The sequence below is a fragment of the Oncorhynchus gorbuscha genome, linkage group LG06 (assembly GCF_021184085.1).
Source record: "Oncorhynchus gorbuscha isolate QuinsamMale2020 ecotype Even-year linkage group LG06, OgorEven_v1.0, whole genome shotgun sequence".
Taxonomy (NCBI): domain Eukaryota; kingdom Metazoa; phylum Chordata; class Actinopteri; order Salmoniformes; family Salmonidae; genus Oncorhynchus; species Oncorhynchus gorbuscha.
This window is the reverse complement of record NC_060178.1, coordinates 55,410,046-55,435,089: the sequence shown is the minus strand read 5'-3', so window position 1 is coordinate 55,435,089 and position 25,044 is coordinate 55,410,046. Positions and strand designations below refer to the sequence as shown.

The 25,044-nt window shown below is 42.3% G+C and overlaps 2 protein-coding genes across 4 annotated transcripts; one reads left to right on the top strand and one right to left on the bottom strand.

The window, feature by feature from the left end:
* Positions 1–1,134: 1,134 nt before the first annotated feature.
* On the bottom strand, positions 1,135–14,393 carry LOC124038108 (SEC23-interacting protein-like). 3 transcript variants are annotated; one of them, XM_046353578.1, is made up of 17 exons: positions 14,064–14,393; positions 9,744–10,264; positions 9,428–9,638; positions 8,854–9,011; positions 8,454–8,543; positions 7,975–8,185; positions 7,590–7,731; positions 7,048–7,256; positions 6,451–6,551; positions 6,185–6,346; positions 5,625–5,720; positions 5,226–5,393; positions 3,110–3,265; positions 2,717–2,819; positions 2,386–2,574; positions 2,113–2,275; positions 1,135–1,730 (listed from the first exon to the last, which is right to left on the bottom strand). In XM_046353578.1, the coding sequence occupies exons 1-17, from the start codon at positions 14,194–14,196 to the stop codon at positions 1,649–1,651; spliced, it is 2,895 nt and encodes a 964-aa protein (XP_046209534.1). In that variant the 5' UTR covers positions 14,197–14,393; the 3' UTR covers positions 1,135–1,648. The 3 variants fall into 3 exon arrangements, with proteins under 3 accessions (XP_046209534.1, XP_046209533.1, XP_046209532.1); XM_046353577.1 differs by having other exon boundaries at positions 6,185–6,343; positions 8,854–9,047; positions 14,064–14,392; XM_046353576.1 differs by having other exon boundaries at positions 8,854–9,047; positions 14,064–14,391.
* A 263-nt stretch (positions 14,394–14,656) lies between these two features.
* On the top strand, positions 14,657–21,584 carry LOC124038107 (mini-chromosome maintenance complex-binding protein-like). Its single transcript, XM_046353575.1, has 5 exons — positions 14,657–14,839; positions 16,923–16,986; positions 19,606–19,768; positions 20,147–20,318; positions 20,756–21,584. Exons 1-5 carry the CDS (start codon positions 14,782–14,784, stop codon positions 20,998–21,000), a joined length of 702 nt encoding a protein of 233 aa, XP_046209531.1. The 5' UTR covers positions 14,657–14,781; the 3' UTR covers positions 21,001–21,584.
* Positions 21,585–25,044: the final 3,460 nt, after the last annotated feature.

The window sequence follows — 25,044 nt, the reverse complement described above, 5'->3', positions numbered from 1 at the left end:
GCTGCCCCGGTCAACGTCTAGGATCAACAACGGCTCAGCCGCAAAGTGGTAGGCCACACAAACTCACAGAACGGGACCGCCGAGTGCTGAAGCATGTAAAAAAAGAAATCCACTCTACCGAGTTCCAAACTGCCTTTGGAAGCAACGTCAGCACAAGAGAACTGTTCGTTGGGAGCTTTATGAAATTGGTTTCCATGGCCGAGCAGCCATACACAAGATCACCGCTCGCAATGCCAAGCGTCGGCTGGCGTGGTGTAAAGCTTGCCACCATTGGACTCTGGAGTAGACAAATCCGGGTTTAGTGGATGCAAGGAGAACGCTACCTGCACCGTTCATGGAGGAGGAATAGAGGTCTTGTGCTGTATTTCATTGGTTTCATTAGACGATTCTGTGCTTCCAACTTTGTAGCAACAGTTTGGGGAAGGCCCTTTCCTGTTTTAGCATGACAACCCATTCCAGTGTAAAAAATATATATAAATGGTAGCTTAGGCTTTTATATGTAGAGCAAGCAAAATGTTTGACTTATTTTTGTGATTTCAAATGGATAGCAGGTAACAGGGTTGCAAACATACTTTATTGATTGAATGACCGATTGGAACCCATTGTGATTATGTCTATGCCTCGTTCCCATCGTGTTGTGTACATTTCTCTCACCCGGTGGCTTATGCTGTCGGTGTGTATCTAACTGAACATAGCAGGCATAAAAGTGTATCCATCTCTGTACGAGCCGGAAAAGAACCGGCACAGTGGATTATGGTAGTTGCTCTTAATTATCATGTTTGTACGCTGAACTGTTGAATATTTGCTTAATGAAAACAACAACTCCCTTCAGCCCAGTGTCCCATATAGTTCTCCAATATATAGATTCAAATAATTGAAATGACGTCTGTCAATTAGTTGTTTAATAACCGGTTAAATCGCTCATCAAAGTAGTTACACAAACCTTTGTATATTTAAGCACATTAAGTTAATGGAGGAACCCTGGTTTTTGAAGCAGAAAGTAAAAGCAGTCTTCTATTTCGACCCAGATTTATGGAGGATATGTGGAAGTCTACTTGTGCAATTTAATACGGTTTTTAACAATCAGCAATAAAAATACAACATAAAAGCACTGAAGACTGAAAAGAAGTCAAGTAATGTGAAAGTAAAATGGTTTATTGCACAACTATTTTTAAACAAAATTAAAAAAAAACTGAGGTAAATACTTCATTTGCAGTTTGTGATTTCTCTTGTATATGTTCCATTTGGTGATTCCATATTGTTCAGCAAGCAAACTCCATGCAAACCTCACCAGTTCTAGAATTTAGGCTATAAAAACAAGTGGTTTTGGAATCCACTAATTTGATCTAGTTAATTTAAGACAAATGGTATATTACAAGCGTATTCATCTTCATACAATAGACTATGAGAATATACAAAAGGAAAATTAATATTAACAAGCATATATAAAATTAAAAAGCATTTACATGGCCAAACCTGATGGGGAGATAAACAGTATGAGGGTTTTAGAAAGGTGTATTATTCACTCTAATCAACCTGGTGGAACCAGCCTGATAGCCGTGTTCACCATTCCATTTAACTTACGTGCAGTGAAAGACTGGTAAACGTAGCAACCAGGCTGGTTTCACCAGGCTACCAATCTATTGCATCAGTGTAGAATCTGTTCTGGGTATATCCCCATGGTCATGTAAATCTCTTTTAGGAGTAGTAGGGCTGTGTCTTCAGACTCCCTGCAAAAAGAAAGGCACAAGTAAATCACTACCGACTGAATTATTTGTCAAACAGAATACATCAATTTAAAATAGATCAGCTGTGTAGAGAAGACAAACAATCCAAGCCATGGAGTGAGTTTCAGCCACAGATTCAAAACTCTTCAGCAGTAGACTCAAAACCGGCATTAGTGGCTATTTAGAATAAAACATTATATGGCTAACTTTTAATCATACAGAAGCTACAAACAACCACACACAAGTATAACCTCGTGTGGAGCGCCCAAGAAGCAGAATGATACGAGTGGCTGATCCAGCCAAGGCCCACATTAAAAGTATTCAACAGTGCACATTAGTCACCATTTCCACCTTGATGTAAAAGTGCCAGAACCGATTTTCATACCAGTAGCACAGGTGACTCTGCAGGGCGAAAAGGTACTCGTTGAAGCTCTCGATGGGCTTCTCCTGTAAGACGTAGTCGATGCGGTTTCCCCCGTTCAGCATTCCTATTTTCATCTGGGCCTCCTCTTCTCTCAGCAGCTCAGGACTCTCCACTATCCTGTGTTCTGCGAATAACCACATTTTTTACAAGTTAACATTTTTACCCCCCCTGTACAAATAAACCAAAATACCAATATTTCATTACTTATTTAAATCACTGTGCCCTTATGTTCACCATCGCTGCGTGCATGCTTCTCCTCCTCCTCCTTGATCTGATTGGCCACCATGGCGAGCTCGGCCGCCAGCTGGGCGTTGGTGGTGTGAGCGCGGGCAAAGTCGTTGAGGGTCTGCCAGGCACTCCTCAGGGAGCTAATGAAGCCGTGCTTGAGGTCCGAACCCATGCGGGACAGACTCTCCTTCAGCTCTGCCATACACAAACAATCCATCATGTAAACCCCTCACAGTCATTATTCTAAAACAAATTACACTTGGGAACCAATGGTTGACAATGGTAGGCAAATAAATAGAAAATAAATCGGAGGATAAAATAGCCAGTAGTTCCATACCAAGATGCAGCCTCTTCCTCCCTTTGTGATGTGGAATCAGAACAGGTTTCAGGTCCAAGTCTGGCAAGATCATGGGCTCAATCCTGTAAGCAACTGGGTCCAGCTAAAACAAACAGAAAGAGCAATCAGATATTTTAACATTTAGAACTAAAAATAAAACTATTTGATTACACCCTTGCATATGAATGTACAGTATTTGCTACCCTGATGTACTTTAATGAAACACATTGGCATTAACCATGTCACAGCTCAAATGTATTTATGAAGTCATTTATGTAAACAGTTGTCACAAAGTGCTTTATAGCTGACAGTGACAATCCTATCACATACAGTATGTCATCTGCATGCACACCCATACTCCAGGAAAGATATGTCTGAGAAAGACTGGCTAACCGGATGGTAAATGTTGAAAAATCCCTTGCAGGTGGGTAGCTGGTAGTTCTCCTCGATCTTCTTCAGCCCTCGCACTGTGAGGAACATCCCTATGGGAGATCCCAGGGCAAAGAAATTCACCGGTTCAAAGTCCAGAGTGTGGTACACAACAGACACCTATGGAGCAGAACACCAACACCAGACAAGACAGTGCTTTTAGATAACTACACTGAACAAAAATATAAAACCGACATCCAACAATATCAAAGATTCTACTGAGTTAGTTCATATAAGGAAATCAATAAATGTAAATAAATGAATTAGGCCCTAATCTATGAATTTTACATGACTATGAATACAGATATGCATTTCTTGGTCACAGATCCCTGAAAAAAAAAAGTAGGGGCGTGGATCAGAAAACCAGTCTATCTGGTGACCACCATTTGCCTCATGCAGCGCAACATCTCCTTCGCATAGAGTTGATCAAGCTGTTGATTGTGGCCTCTGCAATGTTGTCCCACTCTTCATCAATGGCTGTGCGAAGTTGCAGGATATTGGCGGGAACTGGAACACGCTGTCGTACATGTTGATCAAGAGCATCCTAAATATTCTCAATGGGTGACACGTCTGGTGAGTATGCTGACCATGGAAGAACTGGGACATTTTCAGCTTCCAGGTTGTTGGATCGAATCCCCCGAGCTGACAAGGTAAATATCTATCTTTCTGCCCCTGATCAAGGCAGTTAACCCACTGTTCCCTGGGCGCCGAAGACGTGGATGTCGATTAAGGAAGCCCCCCCGCACCCCTCTGATTCAGAGTTAAATGCAGAAGACGTTTCAGTTGAAGGCATTCAGTTGTACAACTGACTACGTATCCCCCCTTTCCCTTATCATGCTGAAACACGAGGTGATGGCCGCAGATGAATGGCACGACAATGGACTTAGGATCCAGTCATGGTATCGCTGTGCATTTAAATTGCCATCGATAAAATGCAATTGTGTTCGTTGTCCGTAGCTTATGCCTGCCCATTTCATAACCCCACCGCCACAATGTTGACATCAGCAAACTGCTCGCCCACATGACATCCTCAGTTTCATCAGCTGTCCGGGTGGCTGGTCTCAGACTGTCCTGCCGGTGAAGAAGCCGGAGGTCCTGGGCTGCTGTGGTTACACGCGGTCTGCGGTTGTGAGGCCGATTGGCCGCACTGCCAAATTCTCTAAAACAACGGAGGCAGCTTATGGTAGAGAAATTAACATTCAATTATCTGGCAACAGCTCTGGTGGACTTTCCTGCAGTTAGCATGCCAATTGCACGCCCCCTCAATGTAATTCTGTTTAATCGGCTTCTTGATATGCCACATGGGTCAGGTGGATGGATTCTCTTGGCAAAGGATAAACGGTCATTAACAGGGATGTAAAGAAATGTATGCACAAAACTTGAGAAAATTATATTTTTGTGGGTATGGAACATTTCTGGGATCTTTTATTTTAGTTAATGAAACACATCATGTTGCGTTCATTTTTTTGTTCAGTGTACTTAGATCCACACACACCACCATTTTTTTCATGGCCAGGTATCCCTTGGGAAATAGATCTTCTGACCTCAATGGGACTTCCTGGATAAATAAGGGTTAAATAAAAAATGTAATGCTTTGAGGGAAAATGATGTGTCCTAATGAAAATGTATGCTTATGCATGACATTACAGAAAGGCTGTAGACTAACATCATTAGGTCAGGATTCTGATCAACAGAGGTGTAACCTCATTAGAGCTGTCAAAATCAGTGAGCAGCTTCTCTTGTAGTCATTGTTACGAAATCACATCTGTCCTTATATCCCACCTGTGTTAGAAGTTCAGAACGAGAAAGTGTAGGCTATATAGAAATAATAAAACTGATCATTAAATGAAAGCGATTTATTATTAGTCTAATGTAGATGAGGTGTAGATGACATTACATATTCCAGTGTTCGGATGTGCACCGCGGCTGCATGGGATTTCTATTAATGAATCTTGGTGCATCCAATGGCAATATCTGCAATACGTAACACCAGGAGCCGCTTGAGGATTTTACAGCTCTAACGCAGTTACACCTTTGAAACCGCTGATCTGATTGAATCCTGACAGAGGTTTAGGTTTACCTGCCCAGTGCCAACATCAAAGTAGTTGTAATCCACATGGACAGAGGAGTAAGCCCCGCCAACAGGAAGCTTCGTGGTGCCTGGCCCTGGGAGGGGCTCGATTGATTGGGCAGGGACAACCTCTTGACTGGCCACTTTAACTTCTGCTGCCTTCTTCTCTTGTGCTACCTGACAAAAGGAGTCCGAAGTTGAATGCACATGAACACACGATTATGTTAAGTTGTCACTGTTTTAACCATCACTGGATTGTGTTCAGTAGGGCACACTGTAGCGAAACGTTTAGCAATAGAAAACAGAACTTTGTATTCTAAGTTCATGTAGCTCCGCCCGTTTCAAAACATTTTCTTCCTATTGAACACAACACTGGTGTCTGAGCGAAAAAGACAATTAAATGATCACCTGCTTAATTGCTCTTTCTTTGACAAACTTCGCTATTTTCTTCCTTGGCCCCAATGGAATGCTCATCTCTTTCAGGTCCTCAACTGTGCACATAAGCTATCAGAATATAGGAGAGAGGAAATTAGATTGCAACCACTGACTCTATGATATGGTCTAGGGAGTAATTGCAATATAATTGAATCCTTCAATTTCGGTTCCTGGGACATTTCACTCAAAAGTCAGTTATTTTCAGACCTCATATGTGGTTCTGTTCAGATAAGGCCATACCAATTTGTTTTGTAGATCCAGCTATATCCATATAGCTATATACTTATAGCCACAATCAAAAATGAAAAGATAAGCATAGTAAATTATATTTTCCATTCATTTGTGGGGTAGGAATCATGATTGATTTAGGCATAAAGCTGGATCTACACAACCAATGGCGTGACTCACCTAGACTTTTGAGATCTGAAAACACGTTTTATTTTGGAGTGTAATGTCTCTTTAATAGTGTGATAAGTATTGAAAGTAAATATCAATAACTGTATGGGTTCATGACAAGCAAGGAGGGTTCTTACAAAAGATTCAAGGTCAATCTTCTCCTGTTCTAAAGTGCTCTGGTACTCAGACAGGCCCAGATGTGCCAAAGCAGAAGAAAGATCGACAAACTCCTTCCCTTCCTCTTTAGGCTCCTCCTCTACAGCAGCAGGTGAAGTAGCAACAGAGGGGGATGCCACCTGCTTTAAGGAGAAGTGGGAAACTCCAGGTTATATTACTATTGTTACACTCTGGTGTCACCTAAATAATGAAATAAACAATGTTTGGATAGTTATGGACCCAGTACCTGTTTGGTGTCTGCAGGGTGGGCCCCATTAGCAGTTGGCATGGTTTGCAAAGGTAAGCCATTCTTCTGGTTTGACAGCAAGTCAAAAAGTATGAGAGATCCTGCAAACAAACATTCAGAGAGACCGGTTTGTCCAAATCTTTCTCACATGACTAAGCTAAAAGTATGAACACTTGGGGATGCTTTTCTTAATGCTGTGTTTAGATGGTACGAGGCAGACGGCAAACCGGATGTCATTGTTTTCAATGAGGGCACAATGGTAAATTCCATCAGCTGCCACGGTAGATGGGACTTGCCGCCAGAGTTAAAATCTTTCAACTTTTGTCGTCTGCCTCGGCTTTGTTTTCTACTGGATGTTGATTTGCACTGATTGCTTACTGAAATCCCCATAGCAATGCATACAATTGTGCTAGCTTGCTTTTGCAGTCACCCTCTTTATTGTCCTGCTATGTCGACTGGTATGACGGTTTTTGCGTCCCCCTAAACACAGCATAAACCAAACCTAGTCCTGATCTAAAAAGCACAAAAGGTTTTTAATCCAGGACTAGGCTTTATCTGGGTCTGGAAAAGTGTTCCTTGGTGTTTGGGTGTTTGTACCTAAACTATGTCCAGATACTGAAATGCCTCCTTTGAAGTCTGGGTTCCGCTGCAAGAACAGGGCATAGATCCTGTTAATCTCCAGGGCGACTGTGTCCATGATGGTCTGGCAGTAGGTGGGGCTGTTGTAGAACAGCACATCTAGGAGGGTCTCGTTAGTGAAGTGACGCAGACGACCTGTGCTGGGCAGGGTGATCTTCTTTATCCTCCTAAAACAGTAAGAAATTGATTGACACCAAATCCTTGCTTCCTCCATACTTGTTTCCTCAATTCTTCTCAAGGCACATTGGAGGAGAGGATCTAAGGTCCCTCCCTTGGACCTCTTCCTCCAATGAACAGAGAGAAATTGAGGAAATGAGGATAAAGGAAGCATTAGCAAGGTTTGACAGCTAGTAACATTCTGTGACACAGCCATTTGTACAAGCTTGCCACTCAGGTCAGCAAAGACGTTTTGTGGTACAATAGAATTTCCCTATCCCACAAAGAACAGGCCCTATTCCCAAGTGTATGAACGTCCTCAAATTATATTCGTGTCTCCTCACTTGTCCACCCCTGTGGCATCCCCATGCAGGGCCGTGTGCCACTGAACAGGAAGGAACTCCACTCGGCTGATGACACGCTCGTCCTGCGCCTTCTTAAAGTGACTCTGCAGCAGCTTCAGCGATACACTCCGGAAGTCATCCACTGTGAACACAAGGAACACACATTTTTAATACTCTATCTGGGTTAGTATGGAGTACTAAATGGATATTCAACACAATGACATTCAATAAACGCTATTCATTATTGCTGGGCATAGTAAACAACAACATAACAGGAAGAACATACCATGACATATACCATTCAGGACATAAACAAGCACATCCATTTTACAATATTATTATAGCTCTGGGAAATATAGAGGCTATATGGAGAAATCACACATACCACACTCCACCATGCTCCTGAACCTCAGATCACAGACTGGACCGATGCCATGCACCATGAACACCAAGTGATCCACCTGAGGGAGCTCCCCATCGGGAACTTCGTCATGGTCATCATCGATGCCCCTCTTGACCACCCTGGGTCTGGTCTGTCCATCCTGGGTCGTACCCCACTCATCTGGCATGTCGGAGGGCTGGAATTGTACTATTACCTGTTGAAAGACATAAAAAGGCCTTTTCACAAACTAGAAACAGTCATGTCTGGGTCTGCAAACAAAGTCCACTCAAAACTATGATGTTATTTTTCCTTACGGTCTTGATCAGTGTTCACAATTGGTAACTAACTGGTACCTAATGGTGCTTGTTGTAATGAATTCCAAAAAAACAAAGTTATGGATAAGTTACTACTTTGTGATTATCATGTAATTTTAGTAAAGACTTGGTAATTCTGCACCGTAAAATTAAGGCCTACCAACATACCTTTGGATTGTGCATGACAATGGTTTCCCCCGATGGGAACTCCAGCCGACGGTGCCATTGATTAGTTGACACAGCTTTCTTATATTCTCCCTACATAGAGAAGACAGCCAATCAAACAAAGCTCAGACATAACATTCACCTATCAGTCCACTCTCAGGGCTAAAACCCAACACACCACATGGTCAGTTGTATTATAATTTATGTAACAGTGAGACAAAAACCTGGGTATTGTTCATTAGGGCACACTGTAGTAAAACATAGGAAAACCTTTGCAATTGAAAACAAACACAGGCGTTTTCAGAAGTACATCCTTTTTATGACTATTTTCCTTCATTGCATGGCCTAATGAACATGACCCTGGTCAATACAAGGTCCTGTTTTTTTAAATGATGCGACAAACCTCTAGCTTCTCGCTGAACTCCTCTGAGTAGGGGATGAAGCGGCTGTCTGAGTCTCCCTTGTAGAACCAGGTGCAGCGCCGCACCTCTGTAGGTTCCTCCTCCCAGAATACAGCTGTTCGTATGCGGTCATAGAGCTGCACGTCGTAGCGCCCGCCATCTGTGCACACAATCACGTTCTCAGGGTCCGGTTGCACTAGAGGAGAATTTAAAAAACGTAGTCTTTTTTCTTTATTGTCTGTTTCTCACAGATATTTGCTTTACGTACCAGAAAATGCAGTGCGACAAGAAAAGATTCACGACAAAAAGAGACACGGCATACGCTTGACAACATACAATTTTATGAAAAGCAAAACAAAATGACAGACTCGTGACGTGATCAGGTGAGTGTGCATAAATTAGGGTCGTGTTTTAGAGAATGCAACGGATAATGTTTCAAAACATTTTGAAATGTTCGCTGCACTGACAGCTTTAACAAATTTCTAGGCCTAAATAAACGAGAGTGATGAAAAGTCAACTTGGATAACAATACTATGAATGGCTCTAATGTAGTAGAAATCAGATCCTTCATCTCACCTGAATTATAGATCTCCTCCAGCTGAATGGAGTTCAGGATACTGAAGGGAAGCCAGGCGCTCTTGGGCTCCACTTGTTTGCAGAAGAACCAGTGAGGCTGAACAGCCTCGTACACGTTGTATTGCATCATTTGATTGGCTGGGACCAGTGCTCCAGCCGTGGCGGCATGTTGGGCCATAGGGGGAGGCCCTTGAATCTGGGTGGGGGAGGGCTGAAGGGAGAGTAAAGACATATATATTAGCCTGATTGTCAGGCAATAAATAGCAAGAGAAACCAGTGAATGCTAACACCCTATCAGATTGGAATTGTTGTTTACCTTTGTGAATGTGGAGGGTGCCGATTGGAATGTTGGAGCTGGAGAGCCCATAGTGTACGGATTTTGCTGCGGCGGTGGATGGAATAGCGACTGGACCTCTGGAGCTGGCACATAGGGTTTGGCTCTGCTGCTGAGGGGTGTGTGACGGTACGGATTATAACTCTGATCGGGGGCTTGTGGAGGGGGTGGGTTCGCTGTGCTAGGGGGAGGAGTGTAGCTTCCCATGGGGTTCTGATGAACGCCAGTGCCAAATGGCTGTGGCACAGCAGGGTTGGAGTTGATTAGTGGGATAGGGGGTGTTGGGGCCATGCTGGCAACACTGGGAACAGAGGTTGGTCCCGATGTCGCGAGGGATACTGAGAGTGACGCTGGTGGTGGACATGCCGGCTGATGACCGATGGAGGCAAATGGGTCACTACTGTTCACGGGACTGGAGAAGTAGCTAAACGTGGATGGTGCTGGGGCATTTCCAGAGGCCTGGCCAAGAAAGCTGTCTTCTTCTCCGACATCTACAGTATCATCTTGGAAAAACAACAGAACATTTGAGCAAGCAGTAGATTTGAACAGTACATTCATTCTATGTGCACAATGTCAACAATCCAATGTGAATCCACCCTTTGAGAAACTCAACTGACTAACTACAGACCAACAAGAGTTCTGTTGATTCGACAGTTCTGTTGACCTGACACTGCTATAGATAGCTGAGGAACGCTAAACTAAATTCTGTTATATCGAGGCGTTTTGATAACTGGTCTCACAATTTGCTAGCACCAACACTGAGTCATATATACACACACACACACACATATATATGCATACACAAATGATCAGTTTCTTTGGTTTTACTATTGAAAGGTATGCGTTTGGTTATAATGAACATTTGTTTTATACTATAAAACTACTGACAACATTTCTCCCAAATAAAAATATTGTCATTTAGATAATTTATTTGCAGAAAATGACAACTGGTCAAAATAACAAAAAATAGTGTTGTCAGACCTCATAAAATGCAAAGAAAATAAGTTCATATTCATTTTTAAACACGATACTGATGTTTTAACTTAGGAAGTGTTCAGAAATCAATATTTGGTGAAATAACCCTGATTTCAATCACAGTTTTCATGAGTCTTGGCATGCCAGTCTTTCCATTGATGTTGGGTGACTTTACGCCACTCCTGGCGCAGAAATTCAAGCAGCTTGGCTTTGTTTGATGGCTTGTAACCATCCATCCTCCTCTTGATCACATTCCGGAGGTTTTCAATGGGGTTCAGATTAGAGGTTGACCGATTAACCGGAAATCTGTATTTTTGGACACCGATTTTGCAGATTATTATTATTATTATTTACTACACCTTTATTTAACTAGGCAAGTCAGTTAAGAACACATTCTTATTTGCAATGACTGCCTAGGAACGATGGGTTAACTGCCTATTCATGGACAGAATGACAGATTTTCCCCTTGTCAGCTCGGGGGATCCAATCTTGCAACCTTAGTTAACTAGCCCTTGTGCACTCCACAAGGAGACTGCCTGTTACACGAATGCAGTAAGCCAAGGTAAGTTGCTAGCTAGCATTAAAGTTATCTTATAAAAAAACAAATCAATCATAATCACTAGTTAACTACACATGGTTTCTGATATTACTAGATATTATCTAGCGTGTCTTGCGTTGCATATAATCTGACTGAGCATACAAGTATCTGACTGAGCGGTGGTAGGCAGAAGCAGGCGAGTAAACATGAATTCAAACAGCACTCTTTGCGTTTTGCCAGCAGCTCTTCATTGTGCGTCAAGCACCGTTTATGACTTCAAGCCTATCAACTCCCGAGATGAGGCTGGTGTAACCGAAGTGAAATTTCTAGCTAGTTAGTGCGCGCTAATAGCGTTTCAAACATCACTCGCTCTGAGCCTTAGAGTAGTTGTTTCCCTTGCTCTGCATAGGTAACGCTGCTTCGAGGGTGGCTGATGTAGTTGTGTGCCTGGTTCGAGCCCAGGTAGGGGTGAGAAGAGGGACGGAAGCTATACTGTTACACTGGCAATACTAAAGTGCCTATAAGAACATCCAATAGTCAAAGGTTAATGAAATACAAATGGTATAGAGGGAAATAGTCCAATAATAACTAAAACCTAAAACTACTAACCTGGGAATATTGAAGACTCATGTTGGTCCTTCTGTAGCTCAGTTGGTAGAGCATGGCGCTTGTAATGCCAGGGTAGTGGGTTCGATCCCCGGGACCACCCATACGTAGAATGTATGCACACATGACTGTAAGTCGCTTTGGATAAAAGCGTCTGCTAAATGGCATATATTATTATTATATTATGTTAAAAGGACCCACCAGCTTTCATATGTTCTCATGTTCTGAGCAAGGAACTTAAACGTTAGCTTTCTTACATGGCACATATTGCACTTTTACTTTCTTCTCCAACACTGTTTTTGCATTATTTAAACCAAATTGAAAATATTTCATTATTTATTTGAGGCTAAATTGATTATATTGATGTATTATATTAAGCAAAATAAGTGTTCATTCATTATTGTTGTAATTGTCATTATTACAAAAAAAAAGTGGCCAATTAATCAGTATCGGTCCACCAATAACAGTTATCGGCGTTGAAAAATCATAATCGGTCGACCTCTAGTTCAGATCTGGAGACTGGGCTGGCCATGACAGGGTCTTGATCTGGTGGTCCTCCATCCACACCTTGATTGACCTGGCTGTGTGACATGGAGCATTGTGCTGCTGGAAAAAAACAATCCTCAGAGCTGGGGAACATTTCCAGAGCAGAAGGAAGCAAGATTTCTTCCAGGACAACCTTGTACATCAAGCGTCCTTCACAAAGACAAATCTGCCCGATTCCCGCCTTGCTGAAGCACCCCCAGATTATCACAGACCCTCTCCATCTTCGGGGGATGCAGCTTTCAAAGATTTGGCCACTACTGGTTGACCCGTCATGACATATTGCTTGTTTGTTTTTTTACTCTTGAAGCACTTTGTGATTCTACAAAAAGTGCTATAGCAATGTAATAAATTATGCAACATGTCAATACGTTTCACAAATACATGTAGAGATTAAAACAATCTCTCCTTTGAGAGCTAAAGCGTCCCTCAGCTAAACTGTAGCAACTGTTATTCTACTTATTTACCAAGCTATTAAAACAATTCCCAAAGAAATGTCCTGAAATCTAATACATTGCAGAGATTTATCTACAAGTTTAAAATGTGTAATGGGCTTGTGGAGAGCTGGCTCTCAAACTCTAGACGGCATTCTACCAACAGTTCTCAGCCAACTTCGCAGCCGACTACTGCCACATGTGAACTACTAATTCTTTGATGACGTTTGACGGCAGTTGGCATCCAATAAATGTCGCATTACCGCCACCTACTAGACTGGAGTACAACTCCCTTGTACTTTATTTCTCAAGCAAATACCCTACTATCTGACACTACACTCATGTATTTTTATAATAAAAAACAACCACTATTTACATCAATTTAGTCCTACCTCAGGTCAACCTGAAAGGGTGGAACACCACCACTTAACACACCCAAATACCTCTCTGCAGCTGCCTCAGTTTTTTACAATTTAGGTTCCATCTCTGCAGTACAGTTGATAACCATTTCTATAAATGCAAAAATTCCAATCTTACTGAAAAATATCAGTTGTTGGCCTATCCCTCTGTAGTGGTACATATCTACACTAGGCAAGTCAGTTAAGAAAACATTCTTATTTTCAATGACGGCCTAGGAACAGTGGGTTAACTACCTGTTCAGGGAAATAACGACAGATGTGTACCTTGTCAGCTACGGGATTTGAACTTGCAACTCTCCGGTTACTAGTCCAACGCTCTAACCACTCTAAACACTTACGCTACACCAGGGTTAAGATTACACACAGGTGTTCAGAACATGCTAGATAGCTAATTAGCACAGGTGTTCTCTTTTTCCGTAAACAAGCGTTGTAACGTGGAGATATGGCCGTGTGGGAACACTACCCCTAACCATATAAAGGTGTGTATCAAGTTTAAAATAATTATATATATATATATATATATATATATAGCTTATTTGAACGATAAAGTTCCAAAACTATACCACCAGCGATGCATGTTCAGAGCAAGCGTCGGGGATCTTAACAAACCATTCCTGCAAAAGACACCGTTGTCCAAAGACTTATGAGTAATGTAACTGAGAGTCACGCATAATCAAGGGCTAGTTGACAGCTAACTAACCAGTAGTTAGTTGGCTGGCTAGCTAGCTGTCATGTTAGTCATTGAATTCCTAGGGGCCCTGCTGTGCCTGGCTTAGCGTTATCTTACCTCCTGATAACACCGCTGGACCACTGGCCTGGCTGACAGGTATGACAGGTAAATTGAAGTTGAACTCAGGTGCGGCAGAAAACAGTAGATTTGCGCTGGAATTCGGCACATTATTGGTTTTCCTATCAGCCATTTGCACCCCAAATTACACGTAGCAAAGCTTATTTTACTGCCGGAGCAGCATCATTTCACAACCCGGATGTCAGACGTAGTTCTCAGTGCTGGCGTTTGCAAATTCACTGATCTGTTATACAAGTGATAAACTCAAGCGAAAAACAGTACAACTACGTGGTCAAGTGTTCCTCTTTAAGTAGGCGCTGAATCTCCGCATGTTCTTTGCCGTCTTGATGGACCGGGTACGGGAATAAATATATGAGTAAGATTCAATGCTGCCATCTACTGCTGTGGCTGAGGTACTGTAATTTATAAAATAAAAAATAAAAAGGTTAACAATGTTTCTGATTGACTTTACTCTCTAGTCGACAGCCAACCTTATTAACAGAATACTTATTTAAAATGCAATAATATTAAATATATTCTCGAAAATATCCCAAAAAGTGTATAATATCTAGTGACGCAGGTTTCCCGCCACTGTGAACCAGTGAGGTATAACCTGGGCCAGGAGAGAGCTAGTCGAGTGATAAAGTTATTGAGGCATAATTATTTATATTTTCTGTACTTTGTTTCATCAGCCCTCCAAAGGATGTACTGGTAAACAATGCCTTCATCTCATGATTGGATAAACAACCCCTTGAGCGTTGTCGAAGGGATGTTTGGTAAGCAAACAAATCCTGTGGAGGTGGTGCTAACGAGAATATGTTTTGTTCGGGAATTTAGCTAGTTAGCTAGCCACCTCAATAGCTAACTAATGTTCGCTAGCTTCTTAAGGGTTGAACACTTTTTTTCAATTTTCACCTAAAATGACAAACTCAAATCTTAACTACCTGTAGTTCTGGACCTGAAGCAAGAATATGCATATTCTTGATACCATTTGAAAGGAAACACTTGGATGTTTGTGGGAATGTGAAATTAATGTAGGAGAATATAACATATTAGATCTGGTAAAAGATCATACAAACTAAAAAAAACATGCATTTTCTATAAAACATGTTGTTCCATCTTTGAAATGTAAGAGAAAGGCCATACTTTAAGATATGAGCCTATTTAGAATTACATTCCTGCACAATATTTTGTATCAAGTCTGTCAGGAGTTTGCCCAAATTTGATACATTTAAGTACATAACTATAGAGATTGAGAACATACAAAAATGCTATGGTAATAAAAAAAGTTTACACACTCCCAGGAATGACATACATGATGGATCATTAGCTTATACACTCACTGTCACACATCCAGGACTACCTGACATGATGACTCCTTGCTGTCCCCAGTCCACCTGGCCATGCTGCTGCTCCAGTTTCAACTGGCCTGGGCCCTAGGACCATGTCCCAGGACTACCTGACATGAGGACTCCTTGCTGTCCCCAGTCCACCTGGCCATGCTCCTGCTCCAGTTTCAACTGTTCTGCCTTACTATTATTCAACCATGCTGGTCATTTATGAACATTTGAACATCTTGGCCACGTTCTGTTATAATCTCCACCTGGCACAGCCAGAAGAGGACTGGCCACCCCACATATGCTCTCTCTAATTCTCTTTCTTTCTCTCTCTCGGAGGACCTGAGCCCTAGGACCGTGCCCCAGGACTACCTGACATGATGGCTCCTTGCTGTCCCCAGTCCATCTGACTGTGCTGCTGCTCCAGTTTCAACTGTTCTGCCTTATTATTATTTGACCATGCTGGTCATTTATGAACATTTGAACATCTTGGTCATGTTCTGTTATAATCTCTACCCGGCACAGCCAGAAGAGGACTGGCCACCCCACATAGCCCGGTTCCTCTCTAGGTTTCTTCCTAGGTTTTGGCCTTTCTAGGGAGTTTTTCCTAGCCACCGTGCTTTTACACCTGCATTGTTTGCTGTTTGGGGTTTTAGGCTGGGTTTCTGTACAGCACTTTGAGATATCAGCTGATGTACGAAGGGCTATATAAATAAATTTGATTTGATTTGATTTGATGGCGGGGTGGGTATGGAGCCAGAGACCGCAGTGGGGTCAAACGGTAGACCCCAGTTCCTACATTTGAACATAGAAATGGATTTTATCAAACAAAATTATGCCACATTTTTATCTCTGAGACCCTCAGGATGACAAATCAGAGCAAGATTACTGACTGTAAAGTACATTATTTACCTGCAGAGGTGAATGTATCAAACCCGTTTTTTGTTGTGCACTCTCCTCAAACAATAGCTTGCTATTTTTTCCACTGTAATAGCTACTGTTAATTGCAGTTAGAGAAACAAGAACTTAAGTTTTCTGCCCATATTAGACATGTCTATGTCCTGGAAAGTTGGCTGCTGTATACAACTTCATTCTAGTCTCATTAGCACACGTTAGCAACAACTGTCCAGGTTTAGGGACAACAATCCCGCCGAGGCTAGCTAGTGAGTGCAAACCACAGTAAGCTAGCTAGGCGTTTGAAAAAAACAAACAGATGTTTCTAGGTAAACAGACCAATAAGGCTTATCAGAGTAAACAAACGTATCAGACTGGAATGAGTTACTAAGCTTGCTTACATGGAACTGCTTTAGTCGTGTTTCAATAAACACTGGTTAATTGGGAGTTAATTCATATTTAGTGGGGAATTTATCTTTGTATTGTGATAGTTGCTGTTGTTTCTTATGATTAGTCAATACACATTGTTTACATCTCGTCTTTACAACCATAACAGCCATGTGAATTTATCCTGATCAGCATGCATAATGAGGATGTGGTTTGTCTGACCCGACCCTCTGTCCTGCAGCCCAGAGCAACTCTAACCCAGAATGGGAAGCAAAAGTGTTGGAATACTTCAAAGACCCCACAGAGTAAGGCGACTCCAGAGGAACAGAGAGCACACAACTTTCTGAATGCACTGTATTACTCCATATCTGTAGCGTATAGTGAGTACCCCCACTAGGAATGGGCACGGTTATTTGAATATGTGAATGGAAGTTAGTATTCAATTACTTGCAAGAGTGTTCCTTTTTGAGAAAATAAAATATTTTAAAAACAATATGTAACATTGCTACAAAGCCGACAATGATAAACCATTACATTAGACAGTTATGAGTTCACCCCATAGAAATCTGTACCCATAGCCGAGTACTTGTAGTAGGCTACAATGATCAACCATCAGGTAGGGTGTTTCATATGAAAAGGGTTGTTGTAGTCAAGGACGGGGAGCGCAGCAAATTAGCCTGGCAACTCCAGCTAGCTGGCTAACTTTTTCGTGTAAGTTTTCATGTAAGGAATAAAAGTATGTGTTTCCATCACATTTTCAACTCTACTAGTTTTGTCACTAAAACGGTTAATTTAAAGGGAAAATGTGCCTACTCTGGTCTTGGCTAGTGTGCTCTAGCCAACAGCTATTGGTAAACTGCGGGTAGACTCGTCTACTTGAGATTATTATGGATAATATTTGTATTTGTCAAGCATCAATCATGTCACCAGAATAAAACCCTCTATATTAGAAAGGAGCATCAAGCAGACTTGCATAAAAACTGGATGGAAACATGGTTATAGATTGTTAGGGTTGCGTCAATTCGAATCTGGTATCAGAACAAGTTATGACACTGAGTCACTGATTGTATACTATGTACTTTTATTAGCTAAGCAATAAATGGTAAATGCAATTTTCGTATATACGGGTTCGCTGTAATCCCACACAGGGCAGAACAGAGAACTGACTTGTTCCTGACAAAGTTATTCTAATATACTCTGACAGAAGTAGTTCCTGCTTCTGAGCTGGCCTGTCAGAGTAGAGAATCGCAGAATGGTGAACTTAACTAAACGACGGAGAGTTTGACTGTGTGATATTAGATTGCTTGTGTAAATATTTTCTGTCTGGATTTGAATGATTTAATGGTTTAAATTTACTCAACCTATCATTGATTGTTGGCGCACGAGCTGGTCCCAGCCCCTAGGCGCTCCAGTTGATAGATGTAACTGTTGCTGTGTAGAATATCTATGCGCTCATACTCTCGATACAGTTATCACACATCTGGCTCCTGTTATCTAACAAAAGACCGTTTGTTCTCGCAACACTGTTCTGTATGTGCCCCCAACAACTCATGATAACTGCCTACACCCAAGGACAGCCACAGCCTTGCCGTTAGTCACACCATATGTTGCAAAATGTTACTTCTAACATACACAGGCCAATAGGCCAAGCATATTTTAAATCCTCACAAGATGACCGATGGTAGCAAAAAGTTTGTCTAGCGCGAGTCGGTTTCAGTGATGCCAATTTAGCAATCTTGCTGCTAGATTTAGCAACTTTTCAGGACTACCCTGGCAACTTTATTTTCAAACAGCACCTAGCAACAAATGTAGCTACTTTTGAAAAGTGACTCAAACACTAAAATGCACACAATTTTCCTCTAAATGACACAAAAACGATGTTCTCTGTCACACTGTCAAAACACACGTGCCTGGCTGCAAAAGTGCATTGTGAGTGACGTCAGCAGTAGTAGTACGGGTAGTACGACGAGCCAAACCCAATGAACATAGTTGGTCACGAATGTTAACTCTTGAACAGAACTTACAGCATCAATCAAAACTACAGAAAAGAGTGGGAGTCTGTACCTGAACAAATGTCAAATCATATTTTTTGCCGAGATGGCCAGTCAAATTGAGTAACGTTATTGTATATTTTACGTAATGACGCAATGAAACCACAACGTCTTTTAGCAACAAATCAACCTGTCTCGAGCAACTTACCCTGAACAGTAGTTGGCAACACTAGTCTGTTTAGCTACTTTCTCTCTTCGTGCCACACTGCTCCTGCTCCTCTCCATAAAAATAAAACATTTAAAAAGAAGAGTGCAGCGCACCTGATCTCTCCGTGGTCGAACGAAAGAGTCCCCATTTGGAAGTAAAAAATAAATAAAAATACAAGTGGTTCCTGATAGTGGTTGTGTGGGTCTCTCATCGCAGGTACATCAGATGTCCTGCCTCTGGGTAAATTCAGTGGCGGTCTGCTCAACTCATACACAGAGCGACTCGTGTCAGATCATCCAACTGCTGGTGCCTTGTGTGTGTTTAATATATTGTATCATGCTCCATATCAAATCGAAATTGAGTTGACTGTTATTTGAGATTTGAATTGAGGGTTAACAGCATATGTGGGTGCCACTTTAGTAATTTAGATTAAAATTGAATAGAACACTAATATGCAACTCTGGGCCTGCAGTACAGTTTCTTCATTGTCAAGACTAAAATTAATTTTGCCCTCCACTTAAGGTCAGTATTAGGTTTGTTTGACAATACTGAAAGAATGCATACTTTGTAAATATATATACTGAACAAAAATGTAAACAACCATTTGAAAGATTTTACTGAGTTCATGTAAGGAAATCAGTCGATTGAAATTAGTTCATTAGGCCCTAATCTATGGATTTCACGTGATTTGGCAGGGGTGCAGTCAATTTGTTTTTCCCCGAAAGGGATTTTATTATAGACAGAAATACTCCCCAGCGCATCCCTCAAACAAGCCTGCTGTTGAAGAAGCTGGATATGGATGTCCTGGGCTGGTGCGGTTACACGTGGTCTGTGGTTGTGAGGCCGGTTGGATGTACTGCCAAATTATCTAAAAGGAGGCAGTTTATGGTAAACATTCCTGCAGTTAGCATGCAAATTACACTCCCTCAACTTGATACATCTGTTGCATTGTGTAGTTTTGTCACACAACACATTTTAAAGTGACCTTTTATTGTCTCCAGCACAAGGAGCACCTGTGTAATGATGTGTTTAATCAACTTCTTGAAATGCTCACTAACAGGGATGTAAACAAATTTGTGCAAAAACTTTGAGAAATAAGATTTTTGTGCGTATGGATTAGGGAATCATGGGTTTGAGAGTGGAGAGGCTTTGAAGATTGACAGTTTAATTGTGTTGCACAACATACATCACAAGACTTAATTATACAAACAGTTTATCAAAGTATGTTAAAGTAACTGTGGTTAGTTTTTTTCTTCTCTCCGGTAGTCTTACCATCTCAGTATGAGCCTCCACACCAACACCATGAACAGCCTGCATCTGGTGCCCAAGAAGGACTCTGTGGCTAACCAGCTGGTGAGTGGAGCCTTGCAGCTGGCCAGGGACACTGTCCTCTTCCTGGATGAGATGCAGCTGGAGCAGGGTCAACTGGACACCTCAGGTAAGAGGGGGCTCTGGGAACAACAGGGCACATTGAGGAGCAACTAGGGCCAGAGTTTGGCCCAGAGACGAGGCCCTGCCAACCTCTAACCTAAGACATTTGTGTAGATCAGAGAGTATTTGATAGGTGTACACATTGAGGTAGTTGCTCCACCTTGCTCTCTGATAGGCTGGGTAGAATTTTAGACATTGCTTATACCTGTCTTATTCACTCATATCTCGGGAGAAGGGTTGTTTCTGGGCATGCTGAAAGATGTACTGTACCGCAGAGACTGGGAACTAGTTTAAGATACCCACAGAAGTGCCTCTAGCTTTTTGTGCAACAGTCATGGTATATTCATTCATTTAGTATACCAATTGCTGTAGTGCAATGTCATTTAATCCATTGAATAACCTTGTGTTGTGGTAATATGTTCATAGAAATGTGTCCTGTTGTAGGTGTCTGGAACATCCCGGCTCTGGGGAACCTGATTTCCTGGCAGAAGGTTGATTATGACTTCAACTACCACAAGGTGGAATTCCCCTGCAATATTAATGTGCTCATCACGTCAGAGGGCAGATCCCTGCTACCAGTGAGCACAAAGGCGTCAAATAAAATTTTATTGGCCACATCCGCAATACAGTCTAAGTATGTGTGTGTGTGTAGTGAAATGCTTGTGTTCCTAGCTCGAACAGTGCAGTAGTATCTAACAATTCACAATACACACAAATCTAAAGGTAAAAGAATGGAATTAAGAAATATATAAATATTAGATTGAGCAATGTCAGAGTGGCATTGACTAAAATATAGTATATACTTATGAGATGACTAAAGCAGTATTTAAACATTATCAAAGTGACCAGTGATTCCAAGTCTATGTATATAGGGTAGCAGCCTCTAAGGTGCAGGAGGAGTAACCGGATGGAAGATGGCTAGTGATGTCTATTTAAGTCTGATGGCCTTGAGATAGAAGCTGTTTTTCAGTCTCGGTCCCAGCTTTGATGCACCTGTACTGACCTCGCCTTCTGGATGATAGCGGGGTGAACAGGCAGGGGAGAGGGTGGTTGTCCTTGACCTTTTTGGCCTTCCTATGATATCGGGTCCTGGAGGGCAGGTAGTTTGCCCCCGGTGATGGGTTGGGCAGACCGCACCACCCTCTGGAGAACCTTGCGGACGGTGCTGTTGCCGTACCAGTCGATGATACAGCCTGACAGGATGCTTTCAATTGAGCATCTAACAGTTTGAGGGTTTTAGGGGCCAAGCCAAATTTCTTCAGCCTCGTGACATCTTCACCACACTGTCTGTGTAGACCATTTCAGATCGTCAGTGATGTGAATGCAGAGGAACTTGAAGCTTTCTGCGTTCCCGTCGATGTGGATAGGGGTGTGCACCCTCTGCTGTTTCCTGAAGTCCACGATAAGCTCCTTTGTTTTGTTGACATTGAGTGAGAGGTTATTTACCTGGCACCACTCTCCCAGGGCCCTCACCTCCTCCCTGTAGGCTGTCTCGTCATTGATGGTAATCAGGCCTACTATGGTTGTTGTCTGCAAACTTGATTTGTGAGTTGGAGGCATGGGTGAACAGGAAGTGGCTGAGCATGCACGTTTGTGGGGCCCCTGTATTGAGGATCAGTGAAGTGGGGCGGCATGGTAGCCTAGTTGTTAGAGCGTTGGACTAGTAACTGGAAGGTTGCAAGTTCAAACCCCCCTACCTGACAAGGCACAAAGCTGTCGTTCTGCCCCTGAACAGGCAGTTAACCCACTGTTCCTAGGCAGTCATTGAAAATAAGAATTTGTTCTTAACTGACTTGCCTAGTTAAATAAAGGTTCACTACTGGGGATGGCCCGTCAGGAAGTACAGGACCCAGTTGCACAGGAAGGGGTTCAGACCAAGGGCCCCAAGCTTAATGAGGAGCTTGGAGGGTACTATGGTGTTGAATGCTGAGCTATAGTTAATGAACAGCATTCTTACATGGGTATTCCTCTTGTCCAGATGGGGTAGGACAGTGTGATGGCAATTGCAACGTCTGTGGATCTATTAGGCGGGTAAGCAAATTGAAGTGAGTCTAGGGTGTCAGGTAAGCTAGAGGTGATATGATCCTTAACTTGCCTCTCAAAGCATTCATGATGACACAAGTGAGTGCTACGGGGCGATAGCAAAGGTAACTGAACTAAATTACTTAATTTGTTGCATGTAGCATTTATATATTTTTTCGGGGTATAATTCCAAGGAAGAGAGGCATGCATGAGAATGACCACTATGGATTTGGTCCCAAATGTATAACCAATATAATTTAAAAGAGCTGGGTGAAAATGTTCATGTTTAACTCATTAAACAGATGAACATGTAAAATAATTGTCATGTCGTCAGATCTTTAATTTACTGAAATTGTTTGTGTAGACACAGTATTTTTCATAGACCCAGGACAAAGAACTTACACAGTAGAAATAAGAAATATATTTTAATATTCAATCAAATTTGAGTACAACATTAAAAAAATGACAAGTCAGTTGTTTGAGAGGTGAAGTACAACCACAGACATGGGATTATCGCTGGAAAATATTTAAATGCAGTGCAATCGTGTTTAGTCTAGTCACTCACAATGACGTAAATGTAATTTCGTAATCTCGGTTACGTAAGTAACCCCAAATTCTATTTCAAATATATCGCTTCACTTTCTCACAATGGGGATATAGATTGCCCACTTGCTCTCCGAAGCCAGACTAGTCCCAACAATATCACCCCTGAGGCACCAACACGGAGGACAGTATGCACCAACGAAGGAGCAGAAACCTGTTAAAACCTCAAATGTATGAGGGGTGGCCCAACGTGCAGTATTGCAAACAAATGCCCTTAATCAGTGCCCAAGAGCTAGTGGAATGAGCCTTCAAGCCCCCAGGGGGCTGCAAACCCTTGCTATTATAATAGCCTCCACTATGGGAGTCGTTGACAAGAGAGGGAGATGGAGAGTTGGTCACTCTTACCATGCTCTCGTTCTATCCAAGTATACTGAACAAAAATATAAATGCAACATATAAAGTGTTGGTTTCATGAGCTGAAATAAAAGATCCCATAAACATTCAATACGCACAAAAAGCTTCTTCATTTAAAATTGTACACATTTGTTTACATCCCAGTTAGTGAGCATTTCTCCTTAGCCAAGATAATCCATCCACTTGACAGGTGTGGCATATCAAGAAGCTGATTAAACAGCACGAGGTCTATGCCTTCCCAGGCCCACCAATGGCTGCGCCCTTGCCCAGTCATGTAAAATCCATAGATTAGGGCCTAGTTAATTTATTTAAATGGACTGATTTCCTTACATTTTTAGCATGTTGCGCTTTATATTTCTGTTCAGAATAGATGTTCAAAGCTCGTACTGGACACAAACAGTGGAGATGCTCTTCTTCCATAGAAGTGAAGGGCGGCGGGTGGAAAGCCATAAACTCCCAAGACTAGACAATTGTAATTGCTGCTGACCTTAGGCATGAAAGCAGGGTTGAGTTACAGTGTTACCTTGGATAACCCTGGGGCAAACTGTAGGCATGAATGTTGAACTGACAGTGCATGCAACTCACTCACTCGTTTTGGGCAGAGATATTTCATCTCCACACTTTCCAGCAACTGCTGGGAAAGGCTGCTGGGAAATTGCCTCAAGCAAAGTACCAAGACTGAGTTAAAGGCTTGGCGACGGCGTAAACGACGCACTCTCTTCATAAAACATAAGAGGGCGTTTCCCTACTGTGTGATTGTTGAAGTCTATACGACAGGCAGATATGACAGCTAAATAAACCTTAACAGTGGAGAATGCCTCCCCTCCGTCTAAAATCCTGCAAGAAGCATAAAACCTTGGATACAGAGCATTGGTAAGGAATTCTGTTTCTGGTCACACGACCTCTCAAATACGCACCACTTGTTCCCATACAGTGAGGGTCATGGTTTCCGTGTAAACGTGGAAAATCTCTCTGTTCGCTTGGGTCAGTAGATCCCTTGCGTAATGGTAGCTGCCAGGGCTCATCGTAAAGCGAGCTTTGCTACCCAGAGCTTTCCTGGCCATCAAGGGGCTATCAAGATCAAAGATAAGCCTTGTTTCCTCACTCTGTTCAGAGAGGGGAGCATCAAGCATAGAAGAGAAAGCATAGAACAACACTCATGGCCAAGGGACAACGTGTCTTTCTGTGAAGCGATCTATGGTAACTCTCCCCCAGATCTGGGTTTCCCCCTGGACAACAAGTCTGCTCCCACATTCAGTACACCCGGGACATGAGTCACGCATAATGAGAGGTGTGCACTGCTCCACAGAATACTCTTGGCAGTCTGTGTTAGCACAGCAAGAAAGTGCCATCCTGGTGGTTGATGTATGCCTCCAGTAATATTGTCTGTTCTGACCAGGATGTGACAATTTAAAATGAAACACTCAGCAGTTTGAGGTCATTTATACGAGCATGGCGGAGCTGTGGGGATCGGGGATCAGTCTGTTTATTGCTCTTCCCTCGTGAACTGCGCCCCATCCTTTGACTGAGGCATCTGTCGTTACCTCCTTCCTCAATGACACTACCCCTAAGGGGGTGCCTGAAAAGAAGATTGAGGGGATCTTCCAGTGACGGAGAGCTGAGAGACAGTCCGTGGAAACCTTCATCTTTCAATTGAGGTGCCAACGTTGACAGACTTTACCCAACTCTGGAAGTGTCATTCTCAGTAGTCCTAGTGGTACTACTGAGGTAGACGCCATCAACCCAACAATTCG

Bases quoted from the DNA above. Each gene is read 5' to 3' on its own strand.
- LOC124038108 (XM_046353576.1), bottom strand. From the start codon at position 14,196: ATGGCTGATAGGAAAACCAATAATGTGCCGAATTCCAGCGCAAATCTA. The intron at 6,347-6,450 runs GTACTGGGTCCA...TTCTCCTTAAAG, and splicing joins ACCCTGCAGACACCAAACAG to CAGGTGGCATCCCCCTCTGT. The intron at 1,731-2,112 runs GTATGAAAATCG...TTCTTTTTGCAG, and splicing joins CAGAGTCACCTGTGCTACTG to GGAGTCTGAAGACACAGCCC.
- LOC124038107 (XM_046353575.1), top strand. From the start codon at position 14,782: ATGCCTTCATCTCATGATTGGATAAACAACCCCTTGAGCGTTGTCGAA. The intron at 14,840-16,922 runs GTAAGCAAACAA...TCTGTCCTGCAG, and splicing joins CGTTGTCGAAGGGATGTTTG to CCCAGAGCAACTCTAACCCA. The intron at 16,987-19,605 runs GTAAGGCGACTC...TTTCCCCGAAAG, and splicing joins TACTTCAAAGACCCCACAGA to GGATTTTATTATAGACAGAA.